The sequence below is a fragment of the Ixodes scapularis genome, unplaced genomic scaffold (assembly GCF_016920785.2).
Source record: "Ixodes scapularis isolate PalLabHiFi unplaced genomic scaffold, ASM1692078v2 PGA_scaffold11__112_contigs__length_91849675, whole genome shotgun sequence".
Classification (NCBI taxonomy): Eukaryota; Metazoa; Arthropoda; class Arachnida; order Ixodida; family Ixodidae; genus Ixodes; species Ixodes scapularis.
In genome coordinates this window covers 7117612-7135653 of record NW_024609837.1, presented here as the reverse complement: position 1 = coordinate 7135653, position 18042 = coordinate 7117612, and the positions used below count along the sequence as shown (strand labels likewise).

General features: G+C 42.7%; 1 protein-coding gene across 1 annotated transcript; it reads left to right on the top strand.

Annotated features, from left to right (window-relative positions):
* Positions 1-4344: 4344 nt before the first annotated feature.
* On the top strand, positions 4345-17903 carry LOC115319450. The gene is made up of 5 exons (XM_040216585.1): positions 4345-4374; positions 11275-11444; positions 14931-15010; positions 16176-16265; positions 17749-17903. The coding sequence occupies exons 1-5, from the start codon at positions 4345-4347 to the stop codon at positions 17901-17903; spliced, it is 525 nt and encodes a 174-aa protein (XP_040072519.1).
* The last annotated feature ends 139 nt before the right edge of the window (positions 17904-18042 follow it).

Genomic DNA, 18042 nt, shown 5'->3' with positions numbered 1-18042 from the left:
CCAGAAAGGCTGTCAAGGGAACACCAATATCAAAATAAAATATATCGAATCCGCAAAAATTATTGCACTGTCGTTTATTCTTGTTATAGAGAAAAACACTTGCCGTAAAGGGGTACAGAAACGAAAGTCAAAATATACGGAAACCTTTCCGAAATGGGTGAACTATCGCCTATGATATCCGTAAATGACAATCGCACGTTCGTATTTTCAGCGGGTGGCCATATTTTTCGTTTCAAGGGTCCAGTTCCAGCGAGCGCTTCCGAATTGGCCATCAAGGCGTGCGATGCGTCGAGGGCGCTCAACCGCAATCGTGACGTCAGTCTCCTCAGCACAGCCAAAGGATGGCGAGATTACGAGCGCCACCACGCGGTGGCTTTCGCGTGTTACAATCTCGCGTCTCGGCGTGGCGGAGTACTGCACAGCTGCACAATGACCGTCGTGACGTATTCATCTCCGCCCTTGTAGTCCGCGGTGCGTTCCGCCATGATCTTTGAACTCGAGAGCGACGAGGATTTCGACCACCAAGGGCACCCGGAAGATGTCAGCGAGGAGGAGTAGTCACCCTCGTACATGTCGACTGACAGGCGATTCGGGATAGAACCGTACGAACCATTCGACAGACCGACCATCCGCCCGACAAAATGTGAAGTGGTCGGGGTCAAGGAGAAATACCTCGCATTTAATAATGACTGGTCAACTTATGCGGAATTAGGTGTTTCATTAACAGCGTGTTCACTTACCAGTTTGCTTCGCTTTTCGTGCGTTTCGCTAAACCCTTTTGCTTTTCTTTTCTTGGAAAAAATATTCGACACAACCCCTAGCAGCAACCGAATATTCTAAGTAGGAAGCCCCAGAATCCTGAGCACAATGGGTCGCATAATACAGTTCTCATCGCGAAAATGGTCACCGTACAAGCGATCGGTATTCTCCGGCGCCCACATGAAAGACGACGAACGCTTTTATAGCATTATTTATTGTCTTGTCCCCCTTTATCTGTGACAATATCAGGACCCCGCCTCCGCCGGCTTTTCTCCGTCCCTAAAAGTTTCGATTTCGTTGGATCAATTTTGATTTAACAGTTAATATATTCAGAGTGAATGAGCTGGGCTGCATCCAGTTTCATTGCACTGACATTTAACAACATAACACCGGTTCAATTCTTTAAAAAAACATTGTCGATTGACGTCATGGAAAAAGACTCAATAAAGTGCCTTGAAAGAGCATATCATGAAGCTGCTGTGGATATAGAAAACAACTTCTGAAGTGATCCGATATGACAGGTGTGGTCGGTTAAACGCAGCACAGCTGAACATTAATGGAGCACAGATTACAATTACCGAAATTCAGCGGAAGCAGTTGCTAAAGCAGGGTTCGTGATCCGCTTCCGGCTCGAAATATCGCCGGACGCTGTGAACTTTCACCTTATGTCGTTCTATGTGCGGAGGCAATGCATTCCAGCTCGGTCAAGTTATTTTACGTTGCGATTGCCCGCGTCCGCCGGAGTGATAGGAAACATAAATGGCCATCGGACTGCACTCGATTTAAATACATGCCCGTCTTCGTTCGGAGTTAAGTGGAGCCGACGACCAGGATGTCGACCCGTCGGCGTCCAAACTGACCCCAATTGGTGCCGCCGGGACGACTCTGAAAGCAAACAATTTGGAGTACGGTTGAATATATTGACATCGCGCATCGAGATAATTCAGATACATTAGCGCTAATCAGTTTGAAGCGCCCAAGTGTAATATTGACGCTTATAAGTTTCCTTTTTTTCTCTAGAACTGTAAAATACTGAAATAATCTCCCACAAAATATTTTGTCATTGGACTGTTTAGATGAATTTGAGAGCGCCCTTCTGAATATGTGTGATTTGGAATGATAAATAGTAGTTATAATATTTTTGATAACTATTAGATTTCGAGTGCTGCGAATTCATTTTGTTCAGTGCTAGATAATATGTTGAATGTTTGTGCTATTTCAGCCCCTTAATTTTAAGTAGATGTCGCTGAATGTGTACTGTATTGTAGTCCTTACCTTGTATGTTTGACTGTTCTTTTATACCTCACAAATAAAAAAGTGAACCAAATACGTCACCGGTCCTTATGACTGGTTCTCTCTTCAATGGAGCCCCTCGCCATACGTCAGCGTTTCCCCGACACCAACACCGACCCATTTAACTAAGTGCCTGCGTGTCAACAAGCGGCAAAATTGGCGGACCTAGCTCATCAACATGGCGGTACCCTGGATACAGGAGCCTGAAAGGCGTTGTGCCGGACATCTGTATCGTTAAATTCGACTATTAGAAATAATTGTACGTAATATTATTTTGTATTCATCTGCTTCCATGCACCCTTTCCATGTAACAGACGGGGCATTCCATGCCAAGCGATCCAGACCTGAAATCGACGCTTACGGATTCAGTCTAAAGAAGTGTATGTGTTATTGGTGATATAAAAGTACATATCCCAAGATAATTTTGCAATGACCTTTTTTTTAATATAATTTTAATAAAAAAAAGTGACGACACTTTATGTTTTGTGGAAAACAACCCACAAGAGGTAAAATACAATAAAAAAAGTTATATTATCGCCAACAAGAGGCGAAGGAACGAGAGCAATCGCTGTAGTACGGCCGCGCTAAGGGTGGAATGGTGCTGAGGAAGGAGGTGCAACATGGTTAATTCTCATAGCCGTCGTGGTTAGCGTCGTGGATAGCACTAACGGCCACCACCAGTGCTCGGTGATCCGTGAAGTAATCCGATAAGCGCGGTAGAATTTTCTCAAATCATCCAACATTACGCGTAGCAACTGGATACAGCCAAAGTGGAATTTCACACAACGCGAGTAATGTTTGAAAACAAGTCTTTCAAGCAGACGACACGGAAGACACTTCTTTCGTCGCATCGTTACTGGCGGGATGTTGGGGTGGCCGACGGGGGAAAACCCGACTTTCCTTGTCTCGCGCCCAGAAAGGAATAAGGGTTTTTCCGCAGCGGCGACGACAGGAGACGGAGTCGAAAAATCTGCGAAGGGTCTCCCGTAAAGCTGTCTATTTAATATCTCTTTAAAAAGGTTTGAAATCAGGCTGCAAAATGAACCCTGTTTCTGGTTGGTTCACAAGTTCTTATGCAATATTTAATGTGTTTTTTACGCATTTCCAAGTGCTTTGAGGGTGCAGACGCGTTAAAAATATCCTAAAAAGCTGATATTCGCCATTTCTTTTAAAAAATGCAGCTACCATATAGCAATACTTAAAACATGTGTGTTAGTGTTAAGTTAAACAAATTATGCTAAACATGTATAATGTTGATGGGCGGGGTAGTTGCAGCAGTGTCGTCACAAAGACTGTTGCGGTCCAGAGCTGCTCGGGGGAAAAAAATGAAGCAGAAGATGTAGTAGTGTGGGTACATGGGCCAGAACCTTAGAGGGATCGACCAGTGCTCGGCGATATGCAGTGCACCGTCGTTAAATATAGGTTGGTTGACAAGGCGGAGGATGAAAGCTTACTAAGGAAAGAGAGCTTTGTGATGCGGCGACGACTGGAGAGAGGCGGGATCTCTGGTTTCGCTCTTAAGGATGATATGCTGATATTGTGTGACTATGAAAATGAATGAACCAAGTAACGCGATTTTAAACAGCTTCGAGTGCGTTGATTAGATATGTTTAATGTGGGCTTCAGATGGCAGACGTGTATTCTAGCTTTGATCAGATAAGCGATTTGAATACGACGTGCAATTTTACGCGCTGTGGGGAGGGGTGGAGATGACACTTCAGGAAACCCGGAGATCTATTACAGGATGATATGTTGTTAGTAAAATGCTTGCGGCAGAATAAATTGTTGCACAAGGTAGGACCAAGGTAATTATATGATTCTACTAATTCCACGGGGGTATGAGATGGTATAGGGGAATGGAAGCGGGTTACGGCTGTGATGGAATCTCCTGAGTTTGCATTTACTGATGCTACGTGTCATGAGGCAATAATTTCACAAATCCTGAACATTGTTGATGTCATCTCGTAGGGCTTATTGGTCTGAAACGTTAGTAACAGAAAGGTAAAATACGCAATCGTCGGCAAAAGCCAGGATATGAAAGAAGGCATGAGGCGGTAAATAGTTGATGCATATGAGGAACAGAAGGAGACGAAGGACCGATTCTTGGGGACGCCGGATGACACTGGAAGGGAATTTGATAACTGGTTATCAGCAAGGTTTTCCATTTAGCTTGGCAACACAAAACAATGTTTTCCCCTTTTTTTTGGTAATCGGTTGAGAAATTTGGTAAACCACAGGTGGCACGAATAAAATTAGATTTAAATTATTTACAAGTTCTGATATTTTGTCAGAATGGGTGCTCAGTTCATTTTCGATCGCCTGGTAATTTCTTTTGTCGTACAAGCGTATGCATTTTCTGGTAAGTCTGGAGCACTAAAGGGGAAAACTCGAAAGCAGCATGAATGACCTTATGCTCACTGATTTTCCGGAGGAAAGTAATGGACGAGAGACTGTCAGGATGATTGGTAAGTATTAGGTCTAAAATGTGTGCCGATCCTTTTGCAACGCGCATCGGTTCCAATACCAGCTGCGTGTGATTAAAGTTAAGGCAAGCCTTGAGGAATTTATTTGTCTCAGCGTTGATTTCTTCTGGGATGACGAATTAGTCCATTCACAACCTCGAAAGTTAGTCTGTAAAGCGAAGAATATGTGCTTTGGAGTGGTTTGCAGTAGTTTAAATTAAAGCCCGACCTACGAAAAGGTTTTCCGCTAGGAAGGAAAATCCTCTTCGCCACCTTTCTCATTTCTTCCTCTCTCACTGCCATCTTGATGGCGGGGGGACTCTTTTTGTTGCTGCATTTTGGGGCCGGATATGCCGGGAGCTTATCCCCGCTCATCCAGCCCCAAGATGCAGCAACAAAAGGAGTCCCCTTGCCGTCAAGATAGTAGTTGGAGCAAGGGAAATGGGAAGGGTGGCAAAAAGGATTTTCCTATGCCGAGGAAAATGATTTTGTAGATAGGCCTTTAAGACGTTATGGGGCCTAATTAGGACCACATATAATTTGTGTTTATGGAGATCATCTGTTTCATTCACGAGCTCGCATATTTTTTGCATCTTAGAAAGTAAGCTCAGATAAGCTTCGAGTTTAGTAAGAATATGAAATTTAGCGGAAATAAAATTCGGTGAACGCCGAATTTCTGATAATATTACACTTAAAAAAAAAATTACTCTCAAATGTACCAAAAGCGCAACCCCGAAAATACCGAACGCTATACATCAAATAGAGTGTTCGTCGATGTCAATCGAACGCATTTCCAGATACCGTTTCCAAGAAAAGAGCATAAATATGGCGCCAGGCGGCAAGCCGAACTAGCACCCTATTTCTATTGTAGACATATAAACGAAACTGCGCAGCTGCCGTTGCTTCTTTTGTATATTTATTTCTCTTTGTTTGAATCAACGGAAAGAGTGACTCTCCACGCATTTGGTAATATCCTCAAGCACTACTACACAGATATGAGGCACTTCTTGCTGCTCTTTTTGGTGACTTTAGGAGTGCGCTCTCAAAGTGCCCTGCCTCCAGCCTGCAGATCGCACTGGTTCGCCGAACGCATCGGAAAATATCCTGACGCCCTAGAGGTAATTATTTCCTTCCAGTGTGTGCTTATGAAAGCTATCAATTGTTTGCGTTATCGCTAGGGTTCCGTATTTTCTGGGTATACTTTATTTCACAGGTCCAGTGATTTTCGGTGTAAATTTTCGGTGTGGGACAAACTATCTGTGTTTATCGGTGCCTATGTTCGAGAAAATAAGAGCGGGCATCGGATTCCCAAACCTCCGGGAAACATACGCGCGTATTGTGGAATCCTAGGAAAACAAGATAATGGGTGTGGTTCCGAACAAACCAGCAGCCTCGCGGAAAGTTCGTTGGAGGTTATGTCAGGGATCAACACAAAATAGAGCTGCAATAAAAATGCTCTTCTTGTGAACCTTGTTGTGTTCGGGTCCGTCGGCGACGGACCCGAACTCAACGAGGTTTGCCGGCGTAAACCATCTGTATCTACAAGTGCCTGCATCCCCGATATAGGTCTATCTTACCGCCATAATTTTTGTTCTAAACAAGCTTATAGTAGAAGCAAATAAACATTATGACTAGCATAATTTACGTAACAAATATTATCGAAATAAAAAAGGGTCGTCCTTTTCATATTTTAGAATATTAAATTATAAAAAAAAGTACCACATGGTTAAAAAAATCTAACCATGCTGCACTTTTTCTGTCATCTCTGCACGTTGTTTAATGTAGATTTTTGATCCTGAGTACAAGGTTGGATACTACAAAACTGCAGTCCTCGTGCCGTCCTTTTCATATTTTATTAATATTTATTACGCAAACTATGCTGGTCATATTGTTGTTTGCTTGCACTATAAGCTTGTTTAGAACAAAAACTATGGCGGTAAGATACAACCTATATTGGGGATGCAGGCACTTGTAGCTACAGATGGTTTACGCCCGCAAGTGTGCGCATCGTTTAGGCGCGTATGTGTGCGTGTTCATGGGGAGAAGCGATGGTATGTTTGCGGCGCTTCCGGGGACGGAATGGAACGCCGTGCCGCTAGTCCACTGGAAGAGCGTTGGCCACACACACACCGAACCGTTCAAAGACATATACACGGACACACGCTTCAGCATCTGTTTCTCCCCCACTGTGGTTCCTCTCCCGGACCCCCGAAAGCGCTTCCAATCAACATGCTGCTAAAAAAAAAAAAAAAGTGTAAGGGCCGGCTTGGCTTGCTTTCTAGACTTGAATGCAAAGCCCGTACCCGGCCCGAGCCCTTCATGAATGTAGACGTGAAGCGCGAGCCCGGCCCGCCGGCAGGGCCGGCCCGTTGCTTGCGGGCTAGCCCGTACCAGTGTAGAACTCTGCCTGCGACGCTGATGGTTCACCGCTCTGCGGACTTTTGCTCGCTACTTAAGAAATGTAATGGATTACAATTACAAATTACCGAGCCTCGAATGTAATGAATTATCGTTAGAAATTACTTCGATGGAAACTAACGGATTATTTTACTTGTTACGTTACAAATTACTTTCACGTTACTTTTTCCGTACAGTTATCCAGAAGATAGTAGACACAATTCTGATATTTTTCGAAAATCTCTTGCAACCACTACTTTTCATTTCTCATACGCCCGTATTATGGTCGTCCTTGTAAAAATAAAATATTGTATTTAAGAGACAGTGTAGGTGCACTTCGTTCACCTGGAAGCTGACCAAGACCTGAAAGCTGCAACCACACCCGCCATCCGAAGCAGCACAGAGTTGGCCAGTCATCGGCCAATGGCTGGTAATGGCCCTTGGCCAAGTCGACAGACAGTGGCCAGAGACTGGCCGCTGACTGGCCTTCATCTGGCCATTGGCCAATGGCCACTGGCCATCAGCCATCGGCCAAGCATTGGCCAATGAATGGCCACTGGCCAAAGGACCATCGCCAGACATTGGCCATTGCTTGGCCAAAATCCGTGCTGCTTGGGATCCCACTAGCTTACGAAAATCCGGAAATAATCCCTGGAATTGTGCAGACAAAGCTAGCGGTGCGCATGCTCAGTAACAGCGTCTACTTTCACTACCAGATTCGGAGCTAAGGAAGCGATATTCGGAAGCTCCCTGTTATTCACAAGAAAAGATAAACTTGGTTCTAAGGTTACAATGTATAGTCAATGCAGAATGCAGGTGTCCCAGCTTACCTTGATGTGTTTCCGTAAATGAGAGTTTGTTCTTCTTGCTGATGACAATATGTATTTTTGGCAAGCAAACTTTGCACTGAAACTCTAGGTTCCCATTCTTCTAAATGCCCTGAATTTTGAACATCTCGTTAAGAGATGGCCATGGAGACGACGAACACTCCATGTCCGAAAACTCGACCAGTCAAAGAAATAGTGGCGGTTGCGGGTTATCGATCGCTCATCGGTTCTCACTTTATTACCAATATTCGTGGAGGCCAGGGGGAGGGGGGAGGGGAGGGGGGAGGCGTGGGAGCGAGAGAAGCAGTGGCCATCGGTTTCACAAAACAATAGCGGATCATACCACGTTTACGTGATCTCTCTCTCTGTCGGCAATCCTAAGGGCCTAACCTCCCCCCCCCCGCCTTTTATGTTGACAGTCGACTGTAAAGTGAGGAGTGGACTTGACCACCATGGCCAGACAAGTAGACCTAAAGAAATATCGTCTGCACCCTCGAAGACGATGCTCTTAGCCTCGCGCCGTGCGCTTTTCAGCCGTGCCTCAAAAGCGTGCTAGAATATAGTAGCGCAAATCAAAGACGAAGAGAATTCGGCCCCCTCGCGCGAGGCTAGATCGTCTGCGAGTTGTGAACCCGCGAATCGAGAGGGTACGGACCCGCGTTTGATGTCGGCGCAGGCGGCGGGAGACGTCGAAGAAGTTGGAAAGAGTGAAACGTTGTAAAAGATAAAAAAAAGAAAAAACACGAAGAGCTTTCCCTTGCCCTGGAGAAGAAGAAAAACACTATGGAAGGCAACCGAGAGCTTACTAGGCGCTGTCTTACTCGATCTTTGTCTTTCGTATATTTGTACATGCCTTGCCCGTTTTTCTAGTGGTCTTAGCGACCGGTCATATAAAATATCGTGTTTTCTTTTCGGCTATTTCCCCCTTACTGATGTTTCCTATTTTGTTCAACTTGCTCTCTTTATGCAGCTGAATGTTCTGCTCGTATTGCTCCAGTTACTGTATTAGGCTCATTTTTTAAATTAACGAGCAATTAAAGTAATCCGTTAACAACATTCTGCAACGAAATTACATTACAAATTACTTCCGAAAAAAGTAACCTGGCAATTAAAACAATACTTGAAAAAGGAACGGATTACAAGTAATCTGTTACTTGTAACGCATTACTTCCCAAGTCTGGCACTCTGTGATGACTAGAAGGACATCACCACCTCGCGGCGAGCGAAGGAGTTAGCGCCATTACGGCTCGTACTGCTGAGGAGCGAAACAAATGGGACGCGGTCGGAGAAGCCTTCGCGAGCGCGCTTCGGGATCTCGAAGGCCGTGATCGCGCACGTGTGTTGCGCGTCTCGGTCACTGGGGAACAGGACCGCGGGCGCAGGCATGCGCTCCCATAATAAACTGAAACCTAACAACCCGTCCGAATTGAGCGTTTTTACGGAATGCCTAAAACGCTGCCCCTACGTGATACCTTTCTAGAAAGAGTTAATTTAGTGGTTTTCAATGACACTCAGCAAGTTTCTAATTGATACCAGATGTGTATTTTCACAAATTAAAAGGTTAATTAACAAATATTAGTTAATTAGCCGATTGATCGTTACGATTGGGCCCCTATACTATGAACCTCTGGCCGTGAAGCTCACCCACATAAACCGTATAAGTGTAGCTTTCACGACTTTTTTTCAAAAATTCTGTTATAATGAAATATATCTATATATCTATATATATATATATTCAAGGGCAGCTCGAATTTATAGTTATTACGTGTTCGCCGCTTTTTATGAAAGCGGCTCGGAGGTTCTTTTTGGGGAGTTATCGATATTTGCCGAAAACACGGAACCCCGTTCATAAGTAACTTGACTAAAAAGGTGAAGCTTTTTGTCTTTGCTAGAGAAATTAAACTTTGCTAAAGTTGCAATATTGGGGGGGGGGGGGGGGGGGGGAGGGAGGGGGGAGGGCTGCTGCTTACATTTTTTTGTATTCCGCATCCATGCAGTTAGAATATTTTTTTGCGTTTTCCTTTGTTTATCTTATCAAAGAGCCCAATTCTTAATCGGCATGATGTCTTTGACAAAATAAACTGACGGATCATTAAATGTTTCAAAAATCGCCGGCCAAATATCTGTCCTGCGTGTCTCACAGACTATGGGTATTAACTTAAGAGACCCACGGCGTGGCTGATTATGTCTTAGCTTCTTCGTGATCTTTTCTTTGGCGTTTTTATTAGCTGATACTCCAAAGTCTTCGGCTGAGGATAGAAAATAAGATGTTAAGGAACTGTCACGTCCTGCCTTTCTTAAGACGTCAGCGACTATAAAAACAAGTTTATACGTTCACTTTCCTGCAGAACATGAAGGCGGCCAACCGTGGAGAGGAATGCATCCCGACAAATGACAATGCTCAGAATAAGATTGAACTAAAAATAGAAAGGAAACGTCGCTGGGACAATTGAGCAAATGAAACGCCACGCTCATTGTCCCAGTGCACGGCGCATTTTTTTTTTTTTTGTCTAAACGCAATCTTAGTTTCGTCCTTTGCGGACATATTTCTAGCATTTTTCCTGATTGGTTGTCTTTGTGACTTGGAGGAATGTAAATTCACCAGCTTTTCTAGAATGTACGCACCGCACGGAAAATTAAATTTAACGTTTCGTCACTGCTGATGGGTCCAGTTGCGAGGTATGTAGTGCTAAGGACGATTAGATGGGCACGTTTTGAATAATAAAGCTAGTAACCATAAAAATATGTTGTCAATTATAGTCACCGACAGCTTAAAAAATGCAGGGTATTATGTTCACGCTTCTTTTTTCGTAATTCGCTCTTCCGCTTTTCTTTTGAGGATTCCGGCAATCTCAGTGGCTGCGGTGCGATAATAAACTGCTCGGGGACTCGCCATGCTCTGCATCTTTTGAAGTTGTCAGAGACTACACTTTGAAACATCTACGAGTTGACTTTCCTGGAGAACACGGAGACAGCCAATTATGGCGCGAAATAGAAGGAAGCCGGCAAACAAAATAAAATAGAAAAAACGATTAAAGCAAAAACATGCGATGTGTGCTGGGCCAGCGAGCATGGCGTTTGATTTGCGCATTGACACTGTGCACATTGTGATTTTTTTTATCAGATCTAATTGTCTTCTAAGCTTCGTCATTAGCTGGGCCATCTTGTACTCTTCCCCTTGATTGGTCTCTCCGCATTCTGCAAAAAAAGTGAACACATAAAGTTCTTTATGTTGGTTAGGCTACACTCAAAACAATGCCTGCATGTCAATGTTCCCACACATCACATATTGACAAAACACGCACACACACAAAAAAAAACTGGACTTGAATTACTACATTTTGCGTTTGAAGGACAAAAAAACACTACACGAATTGCACTTTCAAACCCGAGTTATCTTGTCCTTCCGATTTGCAGCATGCACTTCTTAGATCACAAGAATACGTTTACCAAATGCTCAGCGGGAGGGTGGTCGCGCTTGCATCTTTACTTGCCGTACTCGAGGAAACAAATAAACATCCTAACGACTTTTCTAGGTCCTCGCGCACAAACCCCCAAAGTTTTCCTTGGTATATCAATCTCAACGGCCGCAAACTGGCTCAGAGACTAAATGTTTACATACAACAGATATTCAGCTTAACAGGAGTTCCTGGTTAGCTACAGTGACTTACAAGTATTATGAGTGCGAAGAGAAGGAAGTAACAAGGTAAGTACAACTATTTATCAATTATAGTAGCTTATATATTAATATCATAATAATTGTTTGCACCATTTTGAAATGGTTTTTTTTAACAATAAGTATAATATTTTCAAACCAACAAATGTGTTCGTCGAAAGTTTTAAAAATAAAGAGAAAATGCTTAGAATAATCATGTCGTCAGCACACATAACATAGTGTACTGAGAACATACCATCACGAAACTTTGCATTTTAGCATTTTACTCGCATTCCTGACTAATTTCCTTTTAAGCCGTTTATCACCAAATTAACCAAAAAAATTGTTAGTCACTTCATCCTTCGCAGTGAAAGCGGTTCATAAATATGCATAGACCAGGATGCCTGTCTCTTCAGTAGCGCCATGACTTTAAAGTTCTTGAATTGGTATTTTGTATTATATACGAAAACAACGCTTTGTGAAGAAAAAAAATATTTGTACTTAAGCTTTCGTGCAGTCTGTTGCTAAGTCGCCTGCACCCAGTTGGACACACATAAGAATCAAGTTTTAAAATCGTCAGATAAAAAACTAAAATACGAATAAATAACGCAGAAAGTTTACAGCAACGTTTAATAATTATATCGTCCTCGCAATAAATGTCCAGACAACAACCAAAAAACAATTTTATCTTGCGGAGAGTAAGCGCTATTAACGTTCAACCTCAATGACAGCATTTACAAGGCATCCAAGTGAAATTGAATTTTAAACAAGTATTTTGCGCATTAAATACGCAGTTTATGAACAAATATACGCCATTTTACATAGCTTGGTCTTATTTGGACTTGAGCATGCTACATTAAAACACGCGACCCTAAAGTGCCATTGCTTTTTAATTATTAACATTCATTTTGGCGAGTTATCGCGCCGTCGTCTTGCAGCTTCCTTTTGATGATTACGCAACCAAGGAGGTTGAAGGTTGTTGGACGAGAGGAGCGAGAAGTCTCCATGACATACATACGTTTTAGAAGGTTGTATGTTGTTAAGCGTGTGACATTTTACAATTTTGCAGTTCCTGTCGAGATCAGTCTAGGTAACTTTGAATTTTTAACATACCTTGATGGAGTTAAGGTATGTTAAGGTTACCTCTGTCAAGGTATTTTAACATACATTGACAGAAGCGCCTGCCATTTATTATTCAGTTTCACACGAAAAACTACCCTGTACATTACGGGCCCCTTTCCAAATGTTACAGAAAGTTTAAAACGGAAGCTGGTGGCTGTTGATGGCGAGTTTAAGGCAATTGAGATTGTGCAACACTTAAGCTCCTCGATCTTTGTGTCTCTGGACAAAACATTTCGCCTGCAGTCCTTAATTACTTCTTTATTTTATGCATTATATTGCCGCGCGCGCTCGCCAAGTAGGCAGCGCGCACGTGGCCTAATGGTTATCGCGCCTGCCTCCCACGCGAAAAGCTAGGGTTCGAATCCTGGAGCGACATGTCTTTTGTTTATTCCTCTAATTTAGTGTTCTGGAGAATTCGAGAATCATGTTGCTTGTTCCAGGCCCGAATGTTCCACGCGTCGAAGTTTCTTCGCCGATTATTCCAGAAGACCACGCATGTACATAAGGGGCTCCGCGTGGCGAGCCGCAGTCAGTCTCGCCCCAGCGCTCGATTCTGCTGACACGCCGACTTCGACGCCCGCGACCCCGCACCTCCACCAGAATGTCACGGGTGGTGAGTCGTGACCAATAAACAAGAAATAAACAGAAATAAATAAACGTTTAATGTGGCGAACTTGTGCCAAAAATAAAGAAGGAAACAGAAGAAAGCAGAGCGTCGCGGGCGTCGAAGTCGGCGTGTCAGCAGAATCGAGCGCTGGGGCGAGGCGGCTCGCCACGCGGAGCCCCTTATGTACATGCGTGGTCTTCTGGAATAATCGGCGAAGAAACTTCGACGCGTGGAACATTCGGGCCTGGAACAAGCAACATGATTCTCGAATTCTCCAGAACACTAAATTAGAGGAATAAACAAAAGACATGTCGCTCCAGGATTCGAACCCTAGCTTTTCGCGTGGGAGGCAGGCGCGATAACCATTAGGCCACGTGCGCGCTGCCTACTTGGCGTGCGCGCGCGGCAATATCATCTCCTAGGTATTCATAGGCCCAATTACACCATCTCACAGATATTCACTTCCCTTCATGCGTTTCAAGCAAAGCGGTAGTCTACGATGTCAGATAGTAATCAATTATAATATTGGTATTTTGTAGTAACAGGTGGGACTTCAAAATGGAGTTTTGGTTAGGAGGTGCTCTTACTCGTACACCTTGACATCAGCCTGAACTAGGTCTGGGTGTCGATAAAAATGTTCAACCCATAAAACAATCCATTAATCGATTATTGGCTTCGCTCCTTTCCATGTCTAATTGTTTTAAACATATCATAATTCTATATATACAATTTTTTTGTGCATTGCTTCTTAAATTGGGGTCCGCGAAGGCATTCTAGGGGTCTGCGAAAACCTGTCGCATCAGTCCAACCTGCCAATAATTTTTTTTTTAATTGAGAAGTTTTCTCGTGTGTATGTCAATAAGAGAAGTATACTTCACACAGTCACTTAGTTATATTGATTTATAAAATCATTATGATACTTAACATTTACCCTTTCCTTCCCCTCACCATGAACGGTGTCCTCCATCCTCTCCACCGATACACAAGGGGTCCGCGAAACATTATTGGTTGAGAACCACTGCTTTATTCAATAACTGAAAAACAGCGCAATGTACCATTTTGAATTTTAAATCAACAATAATCTGTAGTTTAGAACATTAAAAAGACACCCACACTCAAAAATTACCACTTCAGCCGCGGAGGCAAAGAGCTTCGTTGAAAATCTCCGGCGATAACGAACTCCTTTGATTGTTCACAATAGTCTCCGCTGCACTTAACGGAAATTCGCACGGCGTTGAACTTGCCGGGACACGTAATACCTTGTCCACTTGTTTGGAGTTACATATCGCGCCACTGCAGTTTACTTCAGGTCAAACTTTTACCTAAAGTTTGCCCTCAAACAGGTGTCCTCGCCCACGTCTACGTGGGTGAAGTGTTTAATTTGTACATTTATTTCTTTTAAAAATTTAACCAATTAACTGTTTCAAGGGCTTAATCCGATTGAAGCATTAATTGATGAATCGGTAGGTTAATCGATCAACTGCTCACTCCTATCTTCCACTGATGTATGCAGTTTGTGATACTGTATAGTGCTTGAATGTTGTGCCAACTATACTCGAAATCTGACGACAAAGCACAATTTGAGAAAACATCAACTCGCGTTATTCACTGATTTTAAAAAGCTGGTATGCATTCTCATTTATATTATTTTGTTTCGATATTTTAAGCACAGTTTTTTGGAGAAGGGATTGTAATAGGTTACCTTAAGTTCCAATATTTTCTTGAAGCAGTGTCACCAAGTAACTTCTAAACTGCGATGGGGATCAAAGGCAAATAAAAGTACTTCGATGTCATTTTCTTTCCTTCAGGATAACCGGGCATGTTGTCGCCTCCACACTTCATGACGGAAAGGATTCCATCTCGGATGACACTATTAGATTTTATTCCGGTAAATGGGTTAAGAAGATGCTTGAATGTCTCGCATTGCCTTAAACAAGTTCCCTATAGGGAGCCCGTGCTGTCGTTTTTTTTTTTTTAATTATTTTATACCTAAAAGTTTTATCTAGCAAAAAAACAGTTTTAACATTGCATGATGTTTTTGCAGAAAGGAATATGAAAGCGTGTGTGCTATAATATTGTTCTAGGAAGGTTCCAAAAATTAATATGAAATATTTTATTTCGTTCCATAACCGGCAAATTCAACCAATTCTACGAAATAATTTGAGATAGATTCAAACTTAGACTTCAGTAACTACTATTGAGAGCGTCAATTAAGTATACATTTCCTTAAGCAAAACATTTAGGAGTATATGAGTGTCGATTTTGTAAAAATGATGGAGCATTTTCGAAAAAAATATATATTAGCTATAGGGTTTGCGGGTAACACTCCCTCTTAAACAAATATAGTAAATACGGTGCCGTCTGTTACGTTTTAAAGCAAGAGGCGTCGACATCTTGCTTCGATGCCAGATTTCTGGCTTATTAACGTCGAAGACTATCCATTGGAATAACTCAAGTGCTACCACTCAAAAGCTGTTCGCTTCCAAACACTGGGTGCGTGGCGTGGGCTTATTCTTCCGGTTGTTTCGACGCAACGACCGGCTGGTATTTAGTGATTTTACATATGCCGACCACGTATGACTTTTGCTATCAGATAAACTTTTATTTACGGAAGTAATACCCATACTGGCTTGTTCTCAAACGCTAAGCGGCCGCTCACCAAACAAAACAGCGGCTAAAATTCACGGTATTGAACTACCCAGATGGTGGTAAAAAGGTATAAATCACCGTTTGAAACTTCAAACCCCTATTTTATCACAGATTTTCCCGCCGTTAGTTATATTCATATGTAATTTTATTCGCCCCGAAAACATAATAAAAACGCGGAAAACTCTAATATGATAGCCACTATACTCGCGGTCAACTTTCTGTGGCAATCGGATGCGAGGAGGAAAGCGCGTGTACGGCGGTTGATGGACCCTCTCCCCTAGCATTGACCGCATCGCCACAGAAAGCTGACCGCGAGTATAGTTTATTTCTAATAATTAAACATGTATACTATATTTTATTAAATGACGGTGGCATCTGTTGTTGTTTTTCTTATATAATTCTAGCAAAGGACCCAAGCACTGAACTATCCTCAACGCGCTCCCAAGTTATATACAACGATCGTTACTGTATCCTTATGTACTCAAAGATGTTGGGTAAGCAATCTTTATATTTTGACCGTCGTAACGCGAATCGCAGCTGCAACATCGATACCTTTTCCTACGGCCCTTATCCACCCAACACAAATAACGGTTATCATTCTTCAGGTGTCCGTCGCTTTCGTGGTCGCACGTGCGCACCGCTGTTCCGCCGCAACCGCACACTGTCGCCTTACCCAATACGCCACCGTTCCGTATCACCTTTCAATGCCGCTGTCCCTGGGCCTTCCCAACAGTCACATTAAATACAGCGGCCTACAGCTACAATGGAGACCACACTGTACGATCATCACTTGAAGAAAATGTTCCCTACTTGAAACAAAATGCGATCATATTTGAAAACAGAAACCAATGCTTTACCACTTTAGTATACACAGGAGCCGCCAAGTCTTGCATTCGCGATCGCGTACATCGCCGTTTGCACGTAGTACTAACTCCGCCCTTAGAAGGATACTTGATGCGATTGGGTCAAGGTGATTTTGTGTCGCCACTTGGATATTCGGCACTTTTGATCCGCATCGATGGAAATAGCTACATCGTAATGTCTATGGTCCTTCCCACTTGCATCGCCGATATTATATCAGGGTGAGATTTTCTGTCCTCAGCAGAATCATTTATTGACTTTGTCAGCAACGAATTATTTATTCACCGTCAGTGCTCAGAACTTGCTCCCATTTATCGGTTGCAAAAAAATATTTTTACGAGGTTGAATGTACTTTTATGCACGTTCAACGTGCATTTTGTCCAACTATAATCGTTATTCATGGCACACGCTAAATGGAATCAGCTCTGAGTAAGTGCTGCAAACAACGACCCCAAAAAAGTTCGTCCAATTAATACCCCTATAATCGGAAAATCCAGTCGATCATGACTCATGACTACCGCCCTGAACAATGTGAAAGCATAAATTCGTGAATTATTATTAAATTTCTTAGTTTCCGTTAAATACAAAAAGACGTTATGTTCTGGAGACATCTTATCTCATCAAAACCGCACAATTGGCATGAATTTTTATCTGTCTGCCCCGCACATCTGATGCTTGAGGTGAGAACTCCAAGAGTCATATTTAGCCGGCCCGGAGGTCCATTTAACTAGTGTCCCTTGATCTTCCAAACTGTTATATGTCCAGAACTTGGCAGTTATCAATTGCCAAAGATCCTTCACCATCCAATGCTTCCACAAAAGAAAAGTCGCAAGAGCTTAAATTGTATATGCTGGATTGTTACGTCTCTTTGACGTTTTTGTATGTTTTCAGTTCATACCTTTAGTAAAACCTTCGTCACCGAAATTGATTAAACCACCTTTATACCATAACGTGTGTCAGAGTTTTGAGCCTGACTTAACCGTTCGTCGTGGTTAGCGTTATGAAAGTTATATGATAGCTTATGAAATATCATATTTCTCGGCAAAACGCCAAATTTTAAAAGAAATGCCATATGAGCTCAAGGGTGACTTAAGAGTTTGCCTTTATTACTTACAGGTTTTCAAGTCTGGGTTCCAACAAGTTATCTGGAAGATCACAATGAAGTTCCATACATCTGCACACTGTTATACGAAATTTGCTGGGGAAAAACAAAATACTTTGTGTACGATTTTCAAAAATGCCCAAAGTATCTAATCGAAAGTGAGCAATGATCTAGAAAATAGATCAAAACTATATTATGAATGTTCTTTGTCTTCGCAAAACTACTGAAGTTTCTAAACACGCCTCACACTTGCTTCCATGTGTAAGGCCACAAATAAAATAGCCGCATGTTGTTTACATTTTCACCTT

Excerpts from the sequence above, each read along its gene's own strand:
- LOC115319450 (XM_040216585.1), top strand. The coding sequence starts at position 4,345 with ATGGGTGCTCAGTTCATTTTCGATCGCCTG. Across the intron at positions 11,445-14,930 it reads GAAGAGAAGGAAGTAACAAG|GATAACCGGGCATGTTGTCG; the intron begins GTAAGTACAACT and ends TCTTTCCTTCAG. Across the intron at positions 15,011-16,175 it reads CACTATTAGATTTTATTCCG|CAAAGGACCCAAGCACTGAA; the intron begins GTAAATGGGTTA and ends ATATAATTCTAG.